We start from the raw sequence: 23,933 nt of genomic DNA on the forward strand, positions 1-23,933 counted from the left end.
AGTAGCAGGAACATTAAACAAAATAAACTGTCTCTTAGCCCAGTTGGACACGCCATGGATATGTACCTATCTTCGGGAGGGAGAGGTTACTAGCACATCACCTCCTCAAGTCCTCTAACAGTGTAGGATCCGTGTAGTGCAAAAGAGTTCTGGTGTGCTTTCTTCCCTAAGACTAGGTGGATGTCTCGGCTTCGCTGACGTTGAGACAAGCAGCTTCTATACGGCTGCCTCCCTTTGTAGTCAGACTTCCCCACCTAGCAGTTGGAATTAGCCTCACCCAGATGCTTTTTCTTGCAGTGTGACAGGTGGATCCAAGACGTCCTTTCAGCAATCTTTACAGCTGTTGGTGTAGTCAGCAGGACTTGGAATGGCCCTTCCCCCCGTGGGCTGGACCAACATTTCCTTTTTATGGCCTCCACAAACACCCAGTCACCAACCTGCACTGGTGAAGTGTCCTGTGGAGATAAGAAGGAATCTGGCACTTGATTTGTCCTTTGCACATCTTTAGTGGTAAACATTTTTCTCAAATAATCCACTAAATTTGCATCATCATCTGGAGAATGTTGCTGTGTAGTATCAATGTCTGGTAACCTATAAGAACGTCCATACAACATTTCAAAAGGCGTTAAAAGTTGACCTGCTGTGCGTGTGATACGCATACTTAGCTGAACTAAGTCTATGCAGTCAGGCTACTGTCTGTTTGTCTCTTCCATGCATTTCTTTAATTTTGATTTGATAGTGCTATTAGTTCTCTTAACTAATCCTGCACTCTGTGGGTGATAACTACAATGTCTCTTTAGATCAATACAAAGATGTTGAACCATTTTGTCTATCACTTGATTTACAAAATGTGTACCATTATCACTTCTTATCACTTGTGGTATGCCAAAAGTTGGGATTATTCTTTTACAAATAGCTTTAGCTACTGTAATAGCGTCTTGTGTTGCACATGGAAAAATTTCAACCCCTTTGGAAAATGCATTAATAATCACTAAACAATATTTCAATCCTTTACTTTTATTCAATTCAATAAAATCCATATGGATTGTATGGAAAAGAAAAGTTCATTCAGGAAATTTTCCTCTCTTAGGTCTAACATTGCCTTGGGGATTATGACGCATACATGTAACACATTGTTTACAAAAAATTTTTTTTTATAGAGTTTATAGAGCATAAATCCACAAGTTGTTTAATATTTCTCTAATAAGTTCACCATCCCCCCTGTTGAATCATGGCAAAGCCCATGACTCAAAATTGCTGCCCATTTGTACATAGATTTTGGTAAAATAGGTTTTCCTTCTGTGCTGACATAAAAACCTTGTTCTAACTTTGCTCCCTTTTTCAACCAAATTTTTTCTTGTTTTGGTGCACTGGGTGGCATTTCTTTTAAAACATCAGCGGGTGCATCTGCAGTCACATTCTCATTTGTGCATATTTCTACATCTTTTGTTGCAGCTTGCTTTGCTGTTGCATCTGCAAAGGCATTTCCTTTAGAAATATGATCTGTTCTTCGTGTGTGTCCCTCACATTTACATATTGCCACTTTAGATGGTAACATTACAGCAGTCAATAATTCTTTCAGTAAGTCTACATGCGTTACTGGTTTTCCTGTTGACGTTTTAACCCTGAGTTCTTCCACTGTTGACAAAACAAATGCACTGTAGCAAACGCATATTGGCTATCAGTATAGATCGTAACTGGCTTATCTTTAAAAAGTTTGCATGCTTCAGTTAAAGCTGTCAACTCTGCTGATTGTGCTGAGGAATTTCCACACAGGGGTCCTACCTTCAGAACCTTGTCTTGAGTTACAACAGCTAAACCCCACTTTGTTTCTGCCTGTTCAAAGTATAAGTCACTTCCTGCACATGTTCTTTCATTTCTTCCCATTTTTTGTCGTGAACCTTTAGTACAAGAAATAAATGGAACTGCATCTGCCATTTGTTTCTAATTTGTCACTCTTTCTGTATACATTAAATTTTTTGCTGTCACAGTACAGAAACTAGTTTCATCTTTCCAATAAAAATCATTTATTGTACATTTTTGAAATCCTAGTTTACTCACTGCTTCATCATATCTCCTGTCAGGGCCAGGAGACTTTTTGCATCTTAACATGACATACAGAATGTCTGAAGACATAAAATCTGCATGGGGTGACACTCTGGCTTTTGCTTTCTCCATTAAGTTTTTTGCAGTCTGTCCAAGATCAGTTTTAGGTAGATCTAAAGTCCAATAATAGTATGGTTCACCTCTGCCTTCTAGCACACAGATGTCTGTATCTGGGCAACGTCGTGCTTGCATCCCCCCTTCTCTGGTGGGGTAAATTCCTAACTTTAATCTTATCATGACATCTCTCCCTAAAAGATTAAAAGGACAGTTTGGTGCTAAAACCACAGGAATGCTTGTTGTTTCATTAGTGTCAGGATTTTCAAAACAAACTGGTTTACTCAAATGTTTAGTTTCAATTTGACCATCTGCAGATCTCATTTGTATTGTTTTATTTGACTTAGGAAAATCATTGTAATAACTTCTTATCACAGTTCTACAAGCCCCTGAATCACAAAGAAAAACAAACGGTTGTCCCTGAACATAAAGAGTTATTTCTGGCTTTTCCATAAGACAAACTTCAGTGAGATCTAAAAATTCATCACAAATTCGTTGAATTTCTGGTTCAGATTCATTGTTAATCTTGACATTACTTCTACCATCTAGTCAATCTGATTTCTTCCTTTCAGGACAATCTCTCAGCCAATGATCTCTCTGTCCACAAATCCAACATCCCTCATCAACCTGCTCTGACCCTCTGTTGCTACTTCCTCTAGACCTTCCTCTAAAATTTCCTTTACCACGACCACGATTTCTTCCTCTCTTCACATTCCTTCCAAAAAACACATCACTACTTTCTTCCTGCCAAAATGTATCTACACTTTGATTCCTAAATTTCTTTCTATTCACCATCACTTTTTCTGCATGAACAGCAAAATTCATAAACTGTTGTAGTGCTCCTGTTGGTAGATCAACGTAAAGTTTCCTTATCTAGTCTGCAATCTCTGGTCTCATAGCTTGCAGTAAAGCTTGTTTCAGCTGTTGTCTATAGGGATCATCATCATTATCATCATCTCTGAGTCCACTATTAGCTTTAAAACTTATTTAAATCTGACTATAAAATCAGACACTAACTCTCCATCTTTTTGTTTAGTTTGACCAATCTTTCCATAATCAGGTCTCATTGGAAAGGCTTCTCTAATTCTTTGTCCTAAAAGTGTAAGACTTTGAATTAACTCTTAGACTGTTATGCAGAAGAGGTCTGGGTGGATCGTCATCATTCAAAGGATTCCTTTACTTTTGCCCAGTCTGCTTTCATAGCAGTCATACATGCTTTCTGACATTTAATGCCATTCAGATGATAAGCTCTCTGAACTTTCATCATTTGCCCGTGAGAGATAACTCCCCTCACTGCCTTCCTAACATCCTCTAATGTCCAGGTCCTAAACACAAGAAGTGTAGGCCTCTGGCCATCTTCTCCAGCTCTGGGATTGGGCACTTCAATCATTGGGTTCAGATGACTCTCCAGCTTCTTCCAAACCAACCCCCAAAGTTTCTTTCCATTCATGTTTTTTCCCTTTTCCTCCTAACATTATTTTTCCTTTTTCTGGTGTATTTAAATCAGTCACTGGTGGGTAAAAACCCGTCAACAGAGGAGCATTTGTCCCCTGGTAGGGAGGAGGTGAGAAATCAGCTGGTTTCTGCTCTCCCCCCTTTCATCCTGCTCCTGCTCGGTCTGCAGCCTGCTGCAGCCTGCTGTTGCAGGGGTCTGAGTCTCACAACTGATTTATCCTCTTCTTTTTTAGGAATCAGACATGCTTCTCTAGGTTTACTTTTCTGAATGCCATTCTTTATTTTTCGTTGCTTCATTTAAGCACAGTTTTGCACAAATTTGTTCTTCACTATTTTTTTGTTTCTTTTGTATTTTTTATTTTGTTTTTAATTTGTAACCTTTGAACTAATTCAGTACATTCCCCTTAAAATCCTAGTTTTTATCCCATTTTATCAAGAATGTAGTTGAACCTGGATAAACCTCTTTCCATATATTTTTAATCTCATTTTAATTCAACTTTTTTATTTGAATTCCCCCATTTTTTTTTTTTTTATTTACGTTAGTCACAGAGTGTGATCAGAACCAACAGAGAATTTCTCTCAGGACCGAATTTCACTCCCCGTGCAACAAGCTTCTAGGTCAGACCTATTGTCTGATCCGGTCACACGTTTAGGGTCCTCCCAGGAGCAAAACCCGTTTTAGACTCTGGGTTCTTTTCACCTAAAGCCTAATGAGATGAAATCTTGTTCTACTCCAACAAGCAGCCTTGTGTTAACACCGCAAGGTTTCCAGCTGCTCACTGTTTCGAACAAGTTCACTCCATTCACACATGCACTCACATTCACACCAAAAAAAAACTTTTTTTATTTTATTTTTGTTGTTATTCTAGGCCTTTTAGGGACTTGAACCCTCTTACGCGTTTTAGGCTGCAGGACTCGAACCTACACCTTTATTTAGAATTCTGGACTTTTCCGGGACTCCAAACCCACACGTGTTTTAGGCAACAGGACTTGAACCTGTCCCTCAGAATTCTGGGCCACTTCGGGGACTTGAACCCCTGAAAAAGCGCTGTACTTGCCTTGTCGTTGTGGTCTGACTGGTTAACGAATAACGTCAATCCGGACCCAGGGATCAGACCAGTCGATTGGCCGGCGTAGAATTCACTACGACGGACTTTCCTCCGGAGACCTAGTCTCACGGGCTGTGCACAGACTTCAATCGGCATGGTCCTCCCCCAAGGACGCAGATATGTTGTCATCCGGCTCGAAGGACCAAAGAATGTCAGATAAATGCATCTAGACATTAAAGAAAAACACAATTATAAACAACAAACCACAACAAGAATCAAGTTTCTCATGCACGAGGGAGAGGAGCAAATGTGTTGGAAAAGGTCCACCACGTTTCTCTTCTCAAAGGGCTGCCCCTCCCTGTGCTGCTTTTATTAAGAACACAAGTGGGAGGTAACAATTCAAGACAAAGACAAAAAGTTCATTAGGGGGTGTCGTCAAATGACCCTTTTGGTTGGATTCTAACTTCAAACAGTATCACTTATCAGCTGAGGACAGTGTGTCGTAAAACCCCCCTGTTCCTGGCTGGGCATGAGAAGCAGATGACCAAACACACAGAACTGTTTTCAGAAGAGGTAAAAAGGTCAATCTGAGTTAACATTTGAAGAAATACATTTAAACAATGATAATAATAAAACAAATTCCTTCACACTTTGACTATAAAAACCTTAACCTAATTTATTTTGGTCTGGTTTATATTCCTTCCTTTATTTGTGCAGAAACTTTTGACAATTTTGAATTGGGATTTCTAAATGTATTCATGAAATTAAATTAATTTTTTTTGTTTTAACCTGTTCCATAGGTTGGAGAGTCTTTCTGGAAAGATGGTTGCACTGAGCGATGTGAATGTTTTACCTCTGATGTTGTGCACTGTGCCGCTGCATCATGCACTGCTGCACAACAGTGCACCATCAAGGATGGCCAGCTGGGCTGTTATGATGGGATGTCCACCTGCACTGTCTGGGGAGACCCCCATTACATCACCTTTGATGGCGCCCTGGCTCATTTCCAAGGAACATGCTCTTATATCATTACTGAGACTGGGAGTCATGGCAACAATCACACCCAGTTTGAGGTTGTAGCCACCAACAATCACCGTGGCAACAACCATGTGTCCTTTGTGTCATCAGTGGACATACATTTCTCTAAAGATGCAGAGAGTGTGCATGTAAGGATTGGACCAAACAGAGGAGTGAAGGTAAACTCAACTCTCAGAGCAAACTGCTTTGTTCTTCTGTTGTCACGTCTTCTTTAACTCTGTTGAATTCTTCTTTTCCAGGTAGATGGATCTGATGTGTCTCTTCCCACGACTGTAGGAGCCATAGCCCAAGTGTCAACACAAGAAGGCTTTGTAGTCTTTGATGCAGATGACCTTATTGTCAAATTTGATGGTCAGAGTACTCTATTGGTCAGAATGAGTCAGTACTATCAGAACAAAGTCAGTGGGATGTGTGGGAACTTCAACGGAGATCCTTCAGATGATAAAGTGAAACCGAGTGGCATACTCGCCCAAAATGACACTGAGTTTGGACACAGCTGGAAGTCACCAACCAGTCAGGCAGGGTGAGCTACTGAACACAAGCATCATTCCATCATACAGTGTTTCATTGGTGCTCTATCAGACTATACATCTGTAATTTTTCTCCAGATGTGGATCCACTGATGAAATAAAAGGAGATGGACACTGTCGTTTTTCACAAGAATACTCTGAAGTCTGCAGCATCATCACCAACACCAGTGGTCCATTCAGTGCCTGTCACCTGCACTCTGACCCACAGCTGTTTTTCTCTTCCTGTGTCTATGATCTCTGTCTCTACACTCCAGCCAATGGCATGCTGTGTTCTGCAGTTTCAGCCTATGAGAAAACTTGCACTGTTTTAGGCTTGAACATCCCCGAATGGCGCCCTGCTTTGCACTGTGGTACGGTTACATTACTTTGATGTCATTTTGTAACCTGTTGAAACAGATGAGGTTAAATATCTCTATTATAAACCTTCTGGTCTATTCTTTTCAGCTCAGTCAGATCCCTGTGAACAGCTGAACTGCACAGAGAATGAGTGGTGTGGAGAGAAACATGGTGTGTACGGCTGCTTCTGTGATGAGCACCATCATAGACCAAACAATGACAGCTACGGTAAGGAGAAGGTCTCAAAGCTCCTGTGTGTTTTAGATGCCTGTATTGAGTAAAGGAACATGTTTCTTTTGTTTGAAAAAGAGCAGGGTTAAAACAGCTAAATTGGACTTTTTTTTTTAAAATGAATGTGTTGCTAACCTTGAAATGCTTTCTCTATTTGCTTTCCCTGTCAAATAGACTCATCTATTACTTGTGAAAGCAGTTCAGGCACAATGTCTGTGTCTCGCTGTCAACTGTTTGAAGCCGGCTTTCACTCCAGTGCTCTCCATCTTCGCGATAGCTCTTGCAATGGGATTCTTCAAGATGGAAGACTGGTTTTCCACTTTGACAACAATAATCATCTTTGTGGCACCGTTCTCAGGGTACAAATCACACACAAGACTTTTGCCAAAGATATCTTTTTTTTGCTTTAATTATACTAATTTCTCATTTCTATATTTAGAGCAATGGAACCCATTTCATATACGAGAACGACATTCAGAGTGAAACAGCTCCTCCTGGAACTTTAATCAGTCGTCAGAAGAAACTCAAGCTGTGTTTTAGCTGTGCTTATCCACTTTCCCAGGCTCAGTCTATGGATGTGGGCATCAACCCTGTGGAAAGGTGACATTACCTTCTGTTTTACATGCTTTCTTTGATTATTGGATAGCTACTTTATTAATGTTTTAAAAACTGTCCTGCTTTGGGGTATCTTCATGGATTGATCAGCCTGTAAGTCAAACAGTAGGTCAGGAGTTTAAAATCTTGGACTAGATGGTAACTTTGTACTTCAATTAGTCGCCAAACCTCACACTAGAAAAGTAATTTTCAATTTTCAAAAAAATCTGCTTTGTAATAATTTGAACTTTAATTTTAATGAGGTTTTCCTTATTTCTATAAATGTGTAAAAAAAATGCATGTCTTGCCTAAAAAAAGAAATACATGTTTGACCACTGAGTTTCCCTAACCAATCTAAGGATCTTAACTGTCTCTTTTACAGTATATTGAAGAAGAAGCTACCAGCTGGCAGAGGTTCTTATCACATAAGGATGACCTCCTATATGGATCCAGACTTTCACTTTCCCTTTACAAGTGAAACAGACATAGAAGTAGATGAGAAGCTTTATGTGGAGGTGCAGACTGAAGGGGTGGATCAACACCAACTTGCCACCATTCTTGACTCATGTTGGGCGACACCAGTCAACACCGAAGACTACCCTGTCCGCTGGGATCTCATTACTAATGAGTAAGATCTCATCTATGTTCAGAAGTTCCTAATATCTAATCTTCATAGCCCAAAATCTTACATAACTTTTTCCTCTAACAGATGTCCTAATCCAGAAGATGGTACAGTTGAGCTGATTCAGAGTGGCATCTCCACAGTGGCTCGTTTCTCCTTCAGGATGTTCACTTTCACCAACTTCACTTCAATTTTCCTTCACTGTAATGTCCACTTGTGTCTTCTGAATGGTAGCGATTGCACACCTGTAAGTAAAACCAGCTAAATAAGACAATATGTTTAACACACTGAAGATACTAAAACATCTGAATGTTGTTTTGCTGCAGCAATGTTACCCAAATCACAGGAGATTCCAAAGGGATTTGTCTCATTATGACTCACAACCCATCTCATTCGGACCTGTCGGCATGAAGAAATATGGTACAACTTATACTCTTATTTTTTTTTAAGTATTTGAATTGTTTTTAAAATAGAGTTTGACCAATCTCTCCTACCATTATTTTGTATCTACAGACAGAAAACTCAAGGCAAGCCGCGCTCCGGGACAGCTGACATCAGTCTTCACTGTGGTTGTTACTTTGCTGGCAGCCAAAACTCTAATCCTGTGAGATTCCAGGGACAAAACTTTACATTTTTAAACCTTTTTGGTTTTTTTAAACTTAGTTGTATCTGAGGGGTTTAATTACTTGGGTGTTTTTTTTGTAATGTTGTCTAAAGTGGAGGCCTTTAAGATTAATTGAAATTTTAATTCTTTTTTCACTCTTGAATGTATTTCTATTGATTAAAAACACTTAATTCTGTGTGATTTTTAGGGTTTTGGTATGTTTAATGCAGACATATGCTATATGTTTTGATTTTTTTGATTTGAAATGGTTTATTTCAAGCAATCAAATAAGAATACACAAAACAATACAATCATCAGTTATACATTCGTACAATAACTAATCAAACTTTGGATAATTAGACATATTAATAAATATTGCTTGAAAGGGAGTGGAAGGAAGCGAATTTATATAATCCCACCCCTTGTCATGTACATGTCCAATCAATAAAGTTACTTTTTCTTGTCAACTCTCGTGCACTGTTAAATTCTTATTGATAACTCGGTAACACTTTCTTTTACAGCACAGTACTTACAGTGTACTTAAGTGGTATTTACATGGTACTTATTGTGTAACTACTGGGTATTTACAGGGTATTTACATGATGCTTTTTATGGAATTTAATGAGTACTTTCAAGGTGTTTACACAGTACTTTTTAACAGGACTTACTGGGTACTTACATGGTACTTACATGGTACTTACATGGTACTTTTGGGGTCTACTTGGTACTTACATGGTACTTGCTGTGTATTTATGCGGTTCGTATTTGGTTCATACTTATGTGGTACATACTAAGTATTTATAATATACTTAGTGGGTATTTACATGTTGTACAAAGGTGTCTTTTGTGGTACTTATCACATGTAAGAACAAGTTAAGTACAAATAAAGTACCTTGACCTTTAGATCTGTACTTGTTGTATGTTTCATGGTATTTACCATGAACTTACCACAGAAACTACCCCTTAAGTACAATGAAACGGGACTGTAAAAGAAAGTCATCCCTATTTCCACTCGACTACATGTTACTTTCAGTAGTAAATGTTGGGTATGTTCACGTATTACCTTCCTGCACAGTGTACATACACACTTGGTCTTCTGATCTTACCAAATGAGACAATGCAAACAAAGCAGTTAAAGGGAGCATTCCAAAGAAAACATTATTTTTCATATTATTTATCTCTTCTTCCAGAGATTTGTGTTGTTCCAGGAATGATTCACACTCTTTTGAATAGCTCCTGAGTTTGTCACCTACCATGAAAACAGGAAATGGCCCCTGAGCCTCACCTTTTCCAGCCAAAATAGTTCCTGCAATAATTGCAGTCAAATCTGTTGTATTTTTGTCTATATTACACTGGAAATACTGGAAATACTTTTTGTATTTTCAGACTGCTGACTTTCTCTAAACAATTTCTTTTCCTATGGGGGGCCTTGAAAAAAATAATTGAGAAGCACTGGGTTAAAGTGACAGCATCTCAGCGTACAATGAGTCTTCCCTGTTAAACGTCTTGAAACCACAACGAACACACATTAAACAGTTTTAAAATGTTCTTGATTAAATCAGAGGCCAGCAGTTTAGTTCTCCTTCAAGGTTTGTGTTTATTAACAGCCAAACATTCCAAAGTTTGGTCCAAATCATCTTTCTAACTGAAACCCTTTTCTAATAAGGTCTGGATTATTTTATATGTTAAACTTAATAATAATAATAATAATAACAACATTTAAGAAACAGGATTAAGGTGAAGTGGCCAACAGACACAATTAAACTAAATTCAAACAATTTAATTATCTAAAAAGAAATGTAAAAATTTTGCTTAAGTTTTCAAAGACTTCATCTTTGATAAAGACAAGAGAAAATCTAATAAAACTTCAGTATGTTCACTTTTTGTGTAGCTACAGAAAACATTAATATGTTATTTTTGTGTGCATTTTATCAAACATATTGTGATCATTTAATTGTTCAAAAAAAAACATTTACCTTTGCTCTAAAATTGATATAAATATAAAAAGGTTTATCACTATTTAGAAAGAATATATTTGTTGTGAGGTTACATAAAATTGCATGTTAATAAACTAAAGGGGAAAAAAACTACCAGGGTAAATTTTCAAATAATTTAGTCTAAAATTATTACTGAAAACTAACTTAACTTTTATCACAACTTTTAGAAAAAAACAGCTGCAACTTCCATAATTATCACAAACTCACAAAAATGCATGTGAGATTGTGGAGGGACTGTACATCAGTACAGACTATAGAGTTTCTCCTTCTTTAATTTTCGTATGCGTGTGTGCCGCGGGTTTTTTTCAAGGATAAAGTGTGCCTTGGCTCAAAAAAGGTTAAAAAACACTGATCTAGACATTTGAACTAAACTTCACAATGTGAACTAGGGCTGCACAATAGGAGGAAAACTAGCGATGTGCAACATTAGTGATCAATATTGGGATGATAATATAACCTGCGATACATAAACAAATAGCAAAACAATCAAAAACATTCCCATTTCACTGCAACAGTTTAATTTAAACTAGAGTCAAAATACCTTAAATTATACTTCAAATGACCGTAATCTATATTAATACACTGACTGAGTGAAAGCAAAATTAATGACCAACATTGTAGTGTCTGTGTGTGACCCTAGGGTGTGTGAGAAAGCTGTATGCATCCTTCTGACTGTCTCCTCCCGTGAGGGCAGTGTGCGTGTGATTGTATGAAATGTAATTAGTATGAATAATGTTCCCTTGCGTGTGTTACACGCCTAACAGATCCCATTTTGTGGTTAGCTATCCAGGAGGGGGGTAAAGGTAGGGATATAGAAAAAGATATTTGAAAAAAAAGGAAAAAGCAAACAAAAGATACAGATATAACAGAAACAGAAAGAGAATACTCAATTAACCCTTGTGCCTTTTTTTTCAATGATTTGTAATCTTCACTGGTGTCCATGGATTACATGTAATCTGTCCACCTTTATCCACCTTTTTCATGGTAGGAATAACACGTCAATGCAAGGGTGGGGTCATCTAAGATAGCACAAGGGTTAAACAGCAACAGCTCTTTGAGATGTGTAAACTCTGGGAAACTGGGAGCGGTCCTCTGGTGCAGGCAGGACTACCTGGAGTTGAACCCACTTAAGAGATGACAGTGAACTTCAGGAGGACCCACACACACAATTCTTAACAGCACTGTCTCCTTAATAGACTCACACAGGTTCCAAGTGTCCAACATCTCGCGGGACCTTAAGTGGACCAATCACATTGTCTCACTCCGGAAAAAGCTTCAGCAGAGGCTGTGCTTCCTGCAACAACTCAAGAAGTTCAACCTATTTCAGGAGCTGCTGATCATCTTCTACACTGTAATAATCCAGTCTGTCCTGACCACATCTATTACGGTCTGGTTTGGATCAGCAACCAGACACGACAGGAACAGACTGCAGAGAATCATCAGCTCTGCTGAGAGGATTATTGGTTCCAACCTTCCCTCCATTCAGGGCAGCTGGCAGAATCGCAAAAGACCCCTCTCATCGCAGACATACCTTTTCAGCCTTCTCCCATCAGGGCGGCGTTTTAGGACTGTGCAAGCCAAAACCACTCAAAGTCAGCTTCTCCCCCGGAGCCATCATTCTGATGAACTCCTGACACTCAGAGAGCACAGAACACAAACATGAACTGTCACATCGGAGCTACTGTTGCATTTTATTTAGTTATGTTTATTTCTTATATCTATCTTCATATTACTTTATTTTATTATTTATCCTTTTTTGCCTGGATGAACCAAGCAGGGGCGAGTGGGGTTATGTCGTGGACAAACTCCGGAACTGGAGCAGGTTGGGGTGCTTCTGGTTCCACCCGGTAGAAGGGGCAAGTTGGGGTGCGTCGAGGACCACCCCCAGGGCTAAGAAACTGGAACCAGTCCGCAGCCCAATGTGTCTCGATCTCCTCTCCCTCCTGGTAAAAGTCCTCCCAAAGCCACATGTCCTGTTCCAGTGGGTCCAGGAAGGATTGTTGCTGATGGGCGTCCGGCTCCACCATGGGAACAGGAGAGGACTGACGATGAGGGCGGCGGTGACAGCCTCCTCTCAAAGCCAGACGACTCCCGTCTGGCTTTGAGAGGAGGGGAACTGGGGCCAGACAGGGGTCCACAGAGACCTGATGCTCTCTGCCTCCTGGCAGAACGCTCCCGAGGACCGCATGTTCCTTTCTGCTGGATACCAGTTCAGTTGTCCCATACTGTCACAGAAGGGGAAACCTTTCAAAGTAAAGACAGACAGACAAAGTCCCTGAACTGCTTTCACAGGTGATGGACGAGTCTATTTGACACCAAAAGACACAGAAAGTAATTGTTTTACCACTTCAATCTGCAAAGCCATATAGGGAACAGGGTTCACTCTATCCGCTACCTAGGTGTGCTGATCACAGAGGACCTCTCCTGGACTGCAAACACCACTGCGGCAGTAGGGAAGGCCCAGCAGCGTCTCCACTTTCTGAGAATACTCAGGAGGAACAACCTGGAGAAGAAGCTGCTGGTGACCTTCTACAGAGCCACCATCGAGAGCATCCTCATGTACTGCATAACAGCCTGGTATGCAGGATGCTCGGCCGCAGACAGGAAGGCGCTGCAGAGGGTGATCAACACGGCCCAGAAAATCACCGGCTCCCCCCTGCCCAGCCTAGAGGACATTGCTAGCTCTCGCTACACGAGCAGAGCCAGGCAAATCATCAAAGACTCCCACCATCCCAACCACCACCTGTTCCAACTGCTACCGTCAGGCCGACGGTACAGATCCCACAAGGCTCGCACAAATAGACTCAAGAACAGTTTTTTTCCCAGAGCAGTCAACCTCCTAAATAAATGTGAATCCCACAAAAAACTGTAACTCGTGCAATATCTGAAACCAATGTGCAATATTAACAATTCCCAGTGCAATATAATGCAAATTAGAATAGTTACGTAGCTTTGTACATATGTATATTTTCAGTTAAACACAATTTTATTGTTCTTTAGAAGATTATCTATTTTTATTGTTTAAGCAGCTGGAGAGCACCGGAAATTTCGTTGTCACAAGTTTCTTGTGTAACAATGACAATAACTCGATCACTTAGGGCAAAAAAGAGGTTTAATACAGGTTTACACATCACTGTTCCTGTGGCATTCCTGGGCAAATACAATAAAACAAAAGCGCATTCCACTGTCCTGCCTCATCGGCTGACATGCTTTAGTTTTTTTATTGTTCCAAAGAAAACAGAGGCCGTTCAATTCTTAGAAGACAAAAAACAAACAATAAATACAAAAATCCATTTATATGGATTCAGAGTTCATTGATACTGTATCTTTCTGTTTTTCATACTTTGAGATGTCTAGATATTTGAGATCTGAATATAACCCACTAATCCCCTGTCACTACCTTGTTGACAACGCTCTGGCTGCACTTTTAAATTTCTATGTGCAATTATTTATTGAAAAAGAGCTGCTGAAAACAATTTTGTTGTGCTCTGCATAGTGATAATAAAAGATTCTGATTCTGCACAGTTTGCAGGACTGCATTCTGTAGATACTAATGCTATAAAGTCCCATGACTCCTCTGAGATATGTCATCTCTAGTTTTCTTTTCATTATTTGGTGCATGGTGCAATCATTAGATCAGGGTCGCCACCTGCTGGCCTGTTAACAGTAAGAGCTGAATATTCTCCCATCAGGTTTTCTGTTGATAATACTGAATGACAAATATTTAGGCAAAGCAAGTTTGTGCTGTCAGATGACATTGATAGAACAATAGTGCGGGGCATTAAAGTACAGTAAAAATTCTCCCCTGATCAAGCCATCAACCTCACCGTAGCTTTCATTCATAATAATGGAGCCATAGTGTACAGCAGGGCGCCATTCTGGGATGTTCAAGCCTAAAGCTGTACAAATTTTCTCGTAGGCTGAAACTGCAGAACACAGCATGCCATGGGCTGAAGAGTTGAGACAGAGATCATAGACACAAGAAGAGAAAAATGGCTGAAAATGGCGGAATGCGGGTGACAGGCACTGAATGGACCACTGGTGTTGGTGATGATGCTGCAGAGTTCAGAGTATTCTTGTGAAAAACGACAGTGTGTATCTTCATTTATTACATCAGTGGATCCATATCTATATTTATTAGTATTACAATATTTAAAAAAAAGCTTTTTTAGAATAATTAACAGGTTTTTAAAGAAAAATGAAATATATTTAATAATAAAATGGCTAATTTAATATATGTGTGCAGGTTTTTCAAAATGTCATGATCTTTTTATATATTGATGAGAGATTTATTGGTTGATTGTGTATTTGCACTGGGTCATATTTATTTAATTACGAAAAGTTTGGGGCTCTATAGATCAGTAACCATTCTGTAGCAGATTTACAAATTTGCCAGAATCTTTGGATCACTAAACATGAAAAAAACAGGTGTTGGTTTGGGGCTGTATGACAGAAACCCCACAGATCAACCTCAAAACCAAATCTACTCCTCAACGTCTCTGCCGATGGGTAATAATTGTTTATAATTTTGAACTGCATTTCTTTAATTTTGGGGACCGCTGGGCATTTTAATAATTTTCCATAGTTGAGCACCTGAAGTGACAGTACTCCAGCCACATTTACTTCACCGCCTCCTAATGTGTGTATCGTGATAACAAACAACTCGAATACGTCACATTGCCCCCTGCTGGACAGGAAGAATGGCCTTGACATCTGTCTTTTCAATGATTGAGAACTTTCTTTTTAAATTATAGTTTTTAAGGTTTTTAATATTATTGTTTTATTCAAATACGTAAAAAACATAAGGAATTATTGTTTGATGGATTTGGTACTTAACAGATTTATTCTGATAGACCATTGTTGTACAGGTAAACTCCAACTACCAGGGATCAAAGCGGTAGTTAATGAAAAATAAGACCTCTGAGTTTTATTAAAATCAGAGGTTACATTTTTTAAATACAAAATAAAGAAATGAATATATTTTAAAATTGCAAAATTAATTCTCTAAAATAATTTAAATTATATTTATCAAATTATTTCAAGCTCGCGCGGCACCGGATATGACGCGACCGCACGTTCGCGTCTACGCAAGTGTTTTTAAAAAAGCGGCGGATGCATTCATACATCTTGATTTCAAGATCTTCGTGCTGTTTTTAGAAGCGTATGGACTCTTTTATGTAAACATACATTTTTCTCTTTTGCATTAGAAATTTAAAATGAGGATTTCTTTGTCTTGGTGTTCACAAACCGTTGTTTTAGCGGTTTCCATCAAGAAAAGAAAACGATCTGCTTAAGCTAACATAGCTAGCTACAGTAACTGGTGTTCTTAACAATCAGGGGTTACTTTTTAAAATCTAAATGTATTAATTGAACGTTGAAAGTCATATAACGTCTTGATTTTATTTTGTATATTAATTTATTCTTTTTTTATTTTAATGGAAAAAATAACCATTATTAGGTTGTTTATTTTCGTAGATCGATGATATTTTAAATAATCCTAGCTCACGGAACCAAACCAATGCAGCCACAACAGTTTTCGAAGGAGCGAGGACTTTTTGGTAAACTCTCACCGGGGAAGAAGAAACTAGAGGGCAAGACTTTCTATCTCGACAATGTAAAGAAACACTCAGCTGCCCTGCTTTTGGAGGCTGTATATCTGCTAGGAGGGGTAAGTATGTGTTAACCTAAGAGCATTTAAATGAATCAAATACACTTCTGTAACTTAGATTTGATCTAAAGAAATAAACTGCACTATTTCAGATTTCAAATAGAACATGACTAAATTGCCTGTTTGATAATAGTTTCTGCTGATTTGACTTTGTTTTTGTAAGTAAAAAATGACCTAAACTAAATTTATTTCAACTTCTTTTTCAAACTGAACTTAATTAATTAGATTTTATGTTCCTGCTATGACCTAAAAGCCTTTTTTTATTCCTCTGTGTAGAAGATTGAGAGTTTCTTGCACAAGGATGTCAGTTTTGTTGTAACTGGAAGCCAGGAGCGATTGAAGGCGAAAAATGGTGTGGAGATTGGAGAAGGAGCTAAAGGACTCGGCGAAGGAACCCAGCGTCTGATGACAGAGCAGAAAAGCAGCGCTAAGCTTCCAACCAAAAAACCCAGATCTATGGTATGTAAATAACATTTTAAAGCTTTTTGTTTAAGCGTCCTGCTTTTTACAAATTGATTATAAACTTTAAAATGGAATATGTTGCTGTATTTAATAATGTTTTTCTCTTATTTGGTTTATTTGATTTTTAAAAAATGTAAACTTTTTTTTAAAAGAAAAATGGTTTGTTTTGTGGTGACAGTATGTTTTTAGTACAGTAAACCCATTGAATCATGGGAGCCTTTTTAAAGTTGTTTGGTGTGTTTCATTAGATCTGTTTCTTCTTCTTTGCTTTTGGTTAAAATTGGAAAACATGTTTTTTTTTTATGTTTAGCACTTTGAGTTACGTCGGTCAGAAAAGTGCTCTACAAATAAAGTTTTGATTTGATCCGTCCTTGCAGGCTTGTGTGAGCCGTGGGAAAGCTCTGCTTGAAAAAGCGATCCGCAACAATGTAAGTCATGGCAGCCCCAACAGTTACACTTGTAGAGCTTTGCAGTTTTTGTTCAACTTGATCATGAGATCTTAACTTTCTACCTTTTTTTTTTTATCTTCCAGGAGCGGCTGCGTGGGAGCAGCGTTCTGTCTGATGCCCAGTCGTGGGGCGTTAAGATACTTTATGTGGATGGTATCCTTTTTAGCTTATTGTGTTGATGATGATAACAACAAACTCGATTCAAGTGTAGTGAACAAGTGTTCACAACAGATGGCAGCATGTGAATGTGTCAGATAAATGCATCTAGACATTAAAGAAAAACACAATTATAAACAACAAACCACAACAAGAATCAAGTTTCTCATGCACGAGGGAGAGGAGCAAATGTGTTGGAAAAGGTCCACCACGTTTCTCTTCTCAAAGGTCTGCCTCTCCTCGTGATGCTTTTATTAAGAACACAAGAAGGAGGTAACATTTTCAAGACAAAGACAAAAAGTTCATTAGGGGGTGTCGTCAAATGACCCTTTTGGTTGGATTCTAAGTTCAAACAGTATCCCTTATCAGCTCAGGACAGTGTGTCGTAAACCCCTCATCCTGGGTGGGGGATGAGAAGCAGATGAACAAACACACAACTGTTTTCAGAAGAGGTAAAAAGGTCAATCTGAGTTAACATTTAAACATACATTTAACCAAATACATTTAAGCAATGATAATAATAAAACAAATTCCTTCACATACTGTCTTTTTTTCTAGGTAACAATCACTAAAACATTCAGAATTTCAACACAAAGAAGTGTTTAAAAAACTTATTTGCTGTGCTGTAGATGTATTTATCTAAACATCCTAAGGAAAGCAATGAAGTTAAAAGCTAAATAAAAAAATTTGACTACAATTCTGATTTAAGGAAGGTAATTTAATTTTATTCAAGGTAAAACAAGTAAAATCATTTGTGATTATATTTTTAAAAATAATCCCTTAAAAAAGAAAAGGGAAAAATGTTTAAATCTGCTTTGGAAATGGGTCTTTTCCACATGAAAATTTTGTGTTTGCAGTTTGTAAACCATGTTTTTCCCTTTACAAACCATCAGACGTCCTCATATGTCTGAAACAGCTGAGTCGAGAGAGCTTCAGTCCTAAACACAAAAGGATAGAGGTAAGAATGATGCTAAACCTCTTTATTTTCTCTTTTACTCTAAAGAAAACGTCTGTTCAGCTTTCAAACAAGTAACAAACAAAGGGAAATGGGTTAGTGTGTTGTATTTTTTTAATCCTTTCCTGTGTACTATTTTCCACAGAAGATTTCCACCAAGCAAAGGCAACCAGCTGTCAGAGGTTAGGTTTTTTTTATGCCCTTCTCAACTAAAAGGAATTGAGTTGTTTGCCTAGTTTTAAAGTTTTTGTCATTTGTCTTCATGTCTCCCAAACAGCTGCACCTTTGAGGTCCCCTTATCTTAAAATTGAAGACGTAAGCAGGTGAGTTCTGCACACATCTCAGCTTTAATGCTTCATTTAGGGCAAAACATGAACAGTGTTCATGCCCGCAGAGTTTCGGGTTATGGTGTCAGATTAGCTCCCTTTTTCCAAGTCAAGTGCAGCAGGGAGACCAAGGCGGGTGGCAGCGATCTGCCCTGCCGTGTCTGTCGTTCATGGGGGGTATGCATTTCAGCCCAGATGACTTTCTTAATTGAAGCGGCTGAGAGGTGGTATGTAATGCGACGAGCGGCTCCATCCCCAGTAGACCTGTTCCCCAGGAGTGCAGCAGATTCAATTTCTTCTAGATTTTTCTGCCAGGGGGGGCCTCAGTGTTCACAAGTCCTTTCATTTGCCCTCACATTTAGGTTAATTAAAAAGCTCTGGTTAACGCTTGGAAAGAACCAGTGAGCCCCATGAGGCTTGCAGTGTAGTGGAAGTCGATTTCATCGGTGTAAACTTCTCCTACCATCATTTTTTTTTAAATTCAAATTGTTTACTCTGTGAACATATTTAAGTTCTTTTCAACTTAAACTATGGGGTTTGACAGACGTCTTAGGTGTTTTTCTCTGTTTTATTCCTTTCTTTTGCCATTCAACAGGAGATACCGACCTCTGCATGTGCAGTCCATGACTCTTCCTGCCCTGTTCTACTCGGGTCGACACAGTCCTTTTGAGGCGCCTCCCCCCCCTCAGTTTGACAAACAGCCCGACCGTGAAAACAGTAAATCAAGGTGATTCAGTTAAGATCCTTGGATTGCTTAAAAATTCTCTTTAGATTTATTTTTTTCTGGCGCTAAATTAGTATAAAATAAGACCAAAAACCTTAAATTTATACCATGTTTTTGATATTTTTGGAGGGGTTGTGTCATTAAGAGTTGTTTTCTTCACCAATCAGAGTAAAGAAAATTGGAAACAAAGCTCAGGACAAATCTCCAGTTGGGGTTTTTTGTAGCCCCTCACCTTGGCGGCCTCGTAAGAAGGACAATTCGTACTGCGAGTGCTGCTGTGAAACCTTCACCAATTTGGAGGAGGTGGGATTGATTGATTGATTTAGTGAAAAAACTGCCTGTTTGTTGATTTGCTGATGACTGTTTTCTCCCATCTTTCCTATCTCATTGTCCTTACAGCATCTACTGTCGGATCAGCATCGTTCGTTTGTGCTGAATCCCTTCAACTACAGAACAGTAGATCAGCTTGTGGCTGAAATGTCTCCAGGATTTGATCCCAGGCTTGCAGAAGAAACCTCCAAAAGGTGAGATTTATTTAGCGATTCACCAGTCTTTTTTTTTTTTTTTTTGCTCCGATCCAAATTCAGAGTCTTTTGATTTTTAAGAATCTGCTGACACAGAGAACCAATAACATACTTTTGTAACGCATTTAAAAAAAAAAGGAAAACAAATGAATAAATGGCTCCAGACCCCATTTTTATTTAATTTACCTTATTTTATCATTTAACACTAAAACTGCGCACTTCTGTGAAGTAGAGTAGATGAAACAATCAAAAACAAATAATCCAGCTATCAACTAGAAACAGAAGTTAACTATTAACTAATAACAATAGGTGAGAATTAGTCATGTAAGAAAGTTTGCTGACTGTAGCTTTAGGATCTTAAGAACTATTGAACATTTCTGATCACATATGATTCAAATTTATTAAAAATTTTAAAAAAATGTACATTTATTTTCCTTCACGAGTATTCATTAGTGGCTCATATCAATGAAACTATTTATTCAATTTGGTTATTTATGAGATATTCAAGGTTTTTTTAAATTATTTTTTCCTGGAGCTTGAACTTTGTAGACGGTCCCTTGGCAGCAGTCTCACAGCCATCTTTCCATTCATCTCTTAATAAAAAGACTAAGATAATATGTATACTGTATGTATGTATTAAGAATTTATATATAGATATTTTACATGCCTTTTAAGATAATAGTTTGCATTTAGACAAACCAATAAAGACACTTGCTGTCAGTCCTGAACGTTTATTAAAGCGGTTTTTGAACTCAGAAGTATGAATCTGTAAATATGTTGCTAACTGTACCAAACTGTATTGCTGGGCCTCCTGCTCAAACTAGTGCCGGATCCTGCTGTGTTTTACGACAATAAAATGTTGTGATCCATTCAGGATGTGTTAAGCTTACAGTAGAGTATTTAGCTGCTCTAATGAACTTGAAAAACACAGCGCTGATCATAGTTATGAGAGGAAAATAAAAATCCGATCCCTGATCAGGATGCAACATCCGATTACCATCCGGTCTGACACTACATCCTCTGATAAAGGCATCCCTATTTGTATTCATTCATTTATCTATTTTTGCCTTTTAGACCAACAACTCCTCTTCCTCTCGACGCCGTTTGTGAACTGGAGCCTCTAACTGATGCTGAGATGGAGCGTGCTGTTCGGGCCCTGCAGAGACAAGGTTCTTCCCTAACTGCTGGTGATACCAGCCCGACTGGAAGGCCTCTTTTCTGTGGTCCTCCATCACCAGGGCCCGTTTTTACTTTTGAAAATGAAGCTGCTCCGCCTACTTTCCATCCTGAGGTGGACCGGCAGTGCCCAGATCTCCTGCAGCCTCGTGCATCGAGCCCGGTCATGCCTGTTCTGACTCCAGAGCCACGAGTCGGAACCGCTTATCAACAAACGGAAAAACCGTCCTCCGACTGCTCTGCTACAGGCTTTTCTTGGGATCCCTACGCTCTGCCTCCAGTTCTCAGCCCACAAATCCCTTATTCACTTGACACTATGGAACAACAAAGAAGCCCGGACTCAGAACCTCCTGTTCTCAGTCCTCAAAGGTTCTCCACAGTAGAGACTGTGGGAGAACTGACTTATGAAATGAACGTTCCACATCAAACCCTTCCTCAGTCCAGCCCCGTTCTCTCTGTGGATGCCAGTAATCCAGGGAAACGAGTTCTTTTTAGGTCTGATGGACTCTTTGGTTTCAACAGCAGCTTGAGGCCTGCTGCTCAAACGCGCCGTTGGTCAAACTCTGTCCCTAGACAGTCGCCCATCACGCCAAACCCCAAAAAGCGCTGCAGATCCGCCAGCCCTGTTCACATGCACCGTAAAAGGCGGAGGACGGCGTCGTTTGGGGACAGCGGTCAGTGGTCTGAGCTCAGCATTAAGGACGCCAAACCTCAAAGAGACAGTGTGGCAGTTCTGCGTGGCTGGGTTTCATTTGACAGTGTCTCTCATGGAAATCTGAATAATCCGTTCTCCATGTTTACTGCTTCATCTTGTGTTCCTTTAAAGAATTCTTCTCAGGGTCCAAATCACATTGACTCTGGGAGGGATCAGCTTTCATGGCTTCTGTCCTCCAAAGCAGCCATCTGTGATGGTTCTGACGGACCTAACGCCGCGGCGTCCTCTCTGCCGCCCCTCTATCTGTCTACCTCCATCTCCATCGAACCAGGCCTCATCCCCGACCCGGCCGAGCTCTCTCCTTCATCCTCTGACTCAGACTGGGACTGCAACCTGCTGGCACGCCTCAACCAAACCCCGGCTCCAGCGCCCTCTGAGCACAGCTGTGCTGTGGACGCAGAGCTGCTCCACAGGCCGTGTCCGTGGATGCACGACACCAGCTACGAGTCGCATCTGCACACCGTGCTCCCGCCCTTAAACCCGGCTGCGTCTGCGTGCGGGGAGGACGTGGAGCCTTCAGCTTTCAGCAGGACGCTAGTCCAGGTTGTTGAAGTCCAACACTAGGAGAACTTCTACTTTAAATTTAACAGCACTTAAGGCCAGAGAAACAAGAAATGAGAAGCATTTCTTTAATGATTTTTCTTCCTCTTTAAGAATCTCTTTTTATTTTCTATAAATGAGACATTTATTCATTTTTTTCTCTAACATCCTCCATCTTGACCGGACTCCTCCAAACAACATTCAGTGGTTTTTGCTGACTGCGGCTGTTCATCAGCTCTGTCTGGGAACACGCGTGTGTGTGTGTGTGTGTGTGGGTGGGGGTGGGGGGGGGGGGTGCTGAGAATTTAATGAGGTTTTTCTGAAAGGGGGCATTATTCAATTACTGTAAGTGCTGCGCCTGGATCCCATCCCATCCATTGATGGCCAAACACATTGAGAACCGCCGGCCGTAGAGATAAACCGTCAATGTCAAATGGCTCTTCCTGCTTTTTGAAGACGGGCCAGATCCGAGGAGAAGGAGGTCTGTAAAAATTCTGGAAGGACGTGAAGGTTGTTTGGCGTCGGATTGTCATCAGGAGATGACAATAACAGGTCAAAGTTTCAAAGCTTCAATTCAATCCACTAATAAAACCCGTTAGATGCGTTCTTAAACCTGTAAATAAATGGAGATTTTAGTTTGAAAGATGACTTTCAGGAATTATTCTGTACAAACTTTGTATATTTTATATAATAAATTTTTTTAGCTCTAAAATTTTTCACGTCTGGACAATTTAATTTAATCAATTCTGACTTTTGAAAAGTTGAAAAGAAAGATTCAATGTGTTATCTTGACTCATCAGACCAGCGTTTTCCTGTTCAAACAATATTTAATGTGTAATCTCCATCTTTGGGTTTTCTATTTGTGTTTAAGAAGTTCCTGGTTAGTCTTGTCAAAAGCCTTTTTTAACTACACAACAGGAATGCTTGTTATATTCTTTACTAAATTCAAAAGTCCATAAAGTCAGAAGAACGAAGAAATTTGAAAGGAACCAAAATCTCTTAAAAAATATATATTTTAAGATTTCAAGCAGAGCTATTGGAATTAGATTAAAGAAAACCTTCCAAAAGTAACTAGTCTTGAGTAACAGTTTAATTAACAGCATACACATTAATATGCCAAAAGAAATGTAAATGTGAGTAACCTCAACCCTGAATGTAGAAAAATTTAAGCCAAAGTCTTCACACAGTTGAAAATCTTAAACATCTTTAGTTGTTTTGTTTTATTAAAAAAAAAACTTTGCAGATTTGGGTTTAAAAAAAACCTAAAGATATGCTTTCTCATGGGAATCAAATTTGTAATACGTGTTTTTATTTTCTAATACATCATTCAGTAAGTTTTCATGAAGTAAAAGTCAAAACTGACCATGTCAGGGCAGGTACAGAGGGAAATTCTGCTTTCCTCAACTCTTCAGTGGCCAAAACTATAGAGAAAAATGCAAAGGTCTGTACCATCACGCAGTAAAATGCTAGAAAAAGTCAGGTTTGCCGATACTGAAATCATACCTAAAGACCCTCTCTGGTGAAAATGGTGTTTTTGGTGTTTTTAGAATTTTCTTGTGGCAGTGTCTTATGATGGCAGACAGATATAAAGAAAATTAAGATTAAAAATACATTTCTGAATA

The 23,933-nt window shown here is 39.2% G+C and overlaps 2 protein-coding genes across 6 annotated transcripts in view; both read left to right on the forward strand.

The window, feature by feature from the left end:
* The window catches only part of LOC105357389 (IgGFc-binding protein-like), a 51,051-nt gene extending 41,965 nt beyond the window's left edge, over nucleotides 1-9,086 (forward strand). Inside the window, exons 69-78 of the mRNA XM_078937266.1 lie at nucleotides 5,465-5,860; nucleotides 5,942-6,225; nucleotides 6,311-6,582; nucleotides 6,677-6,796; nucleotides 6,974-7,158; nucleotides 7,239-7,399; nucleotides 7,776-8,021; nucleotides 8,103-8,262; nucleotides 8,342-8,435; nucleotides 8,529-9,086. Of these exons, the coding sequence (XP_078793392.1) occupies nucleotides 5,465-5,860; nucleotides 5,942-6,225; nucleotides 6,311-6,582; nucleotides 6,677-6,796; nucleotides 6,974-7,158; nucleotides 7,239-7,399; nucleotides 7,776-8,021; nucleotides 8,103-8,262; nucleotides 8,342-8,435; nucleotides 8,529-8,623 (2,013 nt within the window). The 3' untranslated portion in view covers nucleotides 8,624-9,086. The remainder of the gene's footprint in view (nucleotides 1-5,464; nucleotides 5,861-5,941; nucleotides 6,226-6,310; nucleotides 6,583-6,676; nucleotides 6,797-6,973; nucleotides 7,159-7,238; nucleotides 7,400-7,775; nucleotides 8,022-8,102; nucleotides 8,263-8,341; nucleotides 8,436-8,528) is intronic.
* Nucleotides 9,087-15,669: 6,583 nt separating this feature from the next.
* On the forward strand, nucleotides 15,670-23,023 carry dbf4b (DBF4B-CDC7 kinase regulatory subunit). Of its 5 annotated transcripts, none has more exons than XM_004085139.5 (12): nucleotides 15,670-15,777; nucleotides 16,092-16,284; nucleotides 16,561-16,743; nucleotides 17,124-17,174; nucleotides 17,279-17,348; nucleotides 18,245-18,309; nucleotides 18,452-18,488; nucleotides 18,584-18,629; nucleotides 19,228-19,359; nucleotides 19,524-19,659; nucleotides 19,756-19,880; nucleotides 20,955-23,023. In XM_004085139.5, the coding sequence occupies exons 2-12, from the start codon at nucleotides 16,135-16,137 to the stop codon at nucleotides 22,333-22,335; spliced, it is 2,376 nt and encodes a 791-aa protein (XP_004085187.1). In that variant the 5' UTR covers nucleotides 15,670-15,777; nucleotides 16,092-16,134; the 3' UTR covers nucleotides 22,336-23,023. The 5 variants fall into 5 exon arrangements, with proteins under 5 accessions (XP_004085187.1, XP_011491828.1, XP_011491829.1 ...); XM_011493526.4 differs by having other exon boundaries at nucleotides 15,679-15,793; XM_020700518.3 differs by having other exon boundaries at nucleotides 15,703-15,793; nucleotides 16,118-16,284.
* The last annotated feature ends 910 nt before the right edge of the window (nucleotides 23,024-23,933 follow it).

This window comes from Oryzias latipes, chromosome 19 (assembly GCF_053564925.1).
Source record: "Oryzias latipes strain Hd-rR chromosome 19, Olatipes_Hd-rR_3.1".
NCBI classification, from domain to species: Eukaryota; Metazoa; Chordata; class Actinopteri; order Beloniformes; family Adrianichthyidae; genus Oryzias; species Oryzias latipes.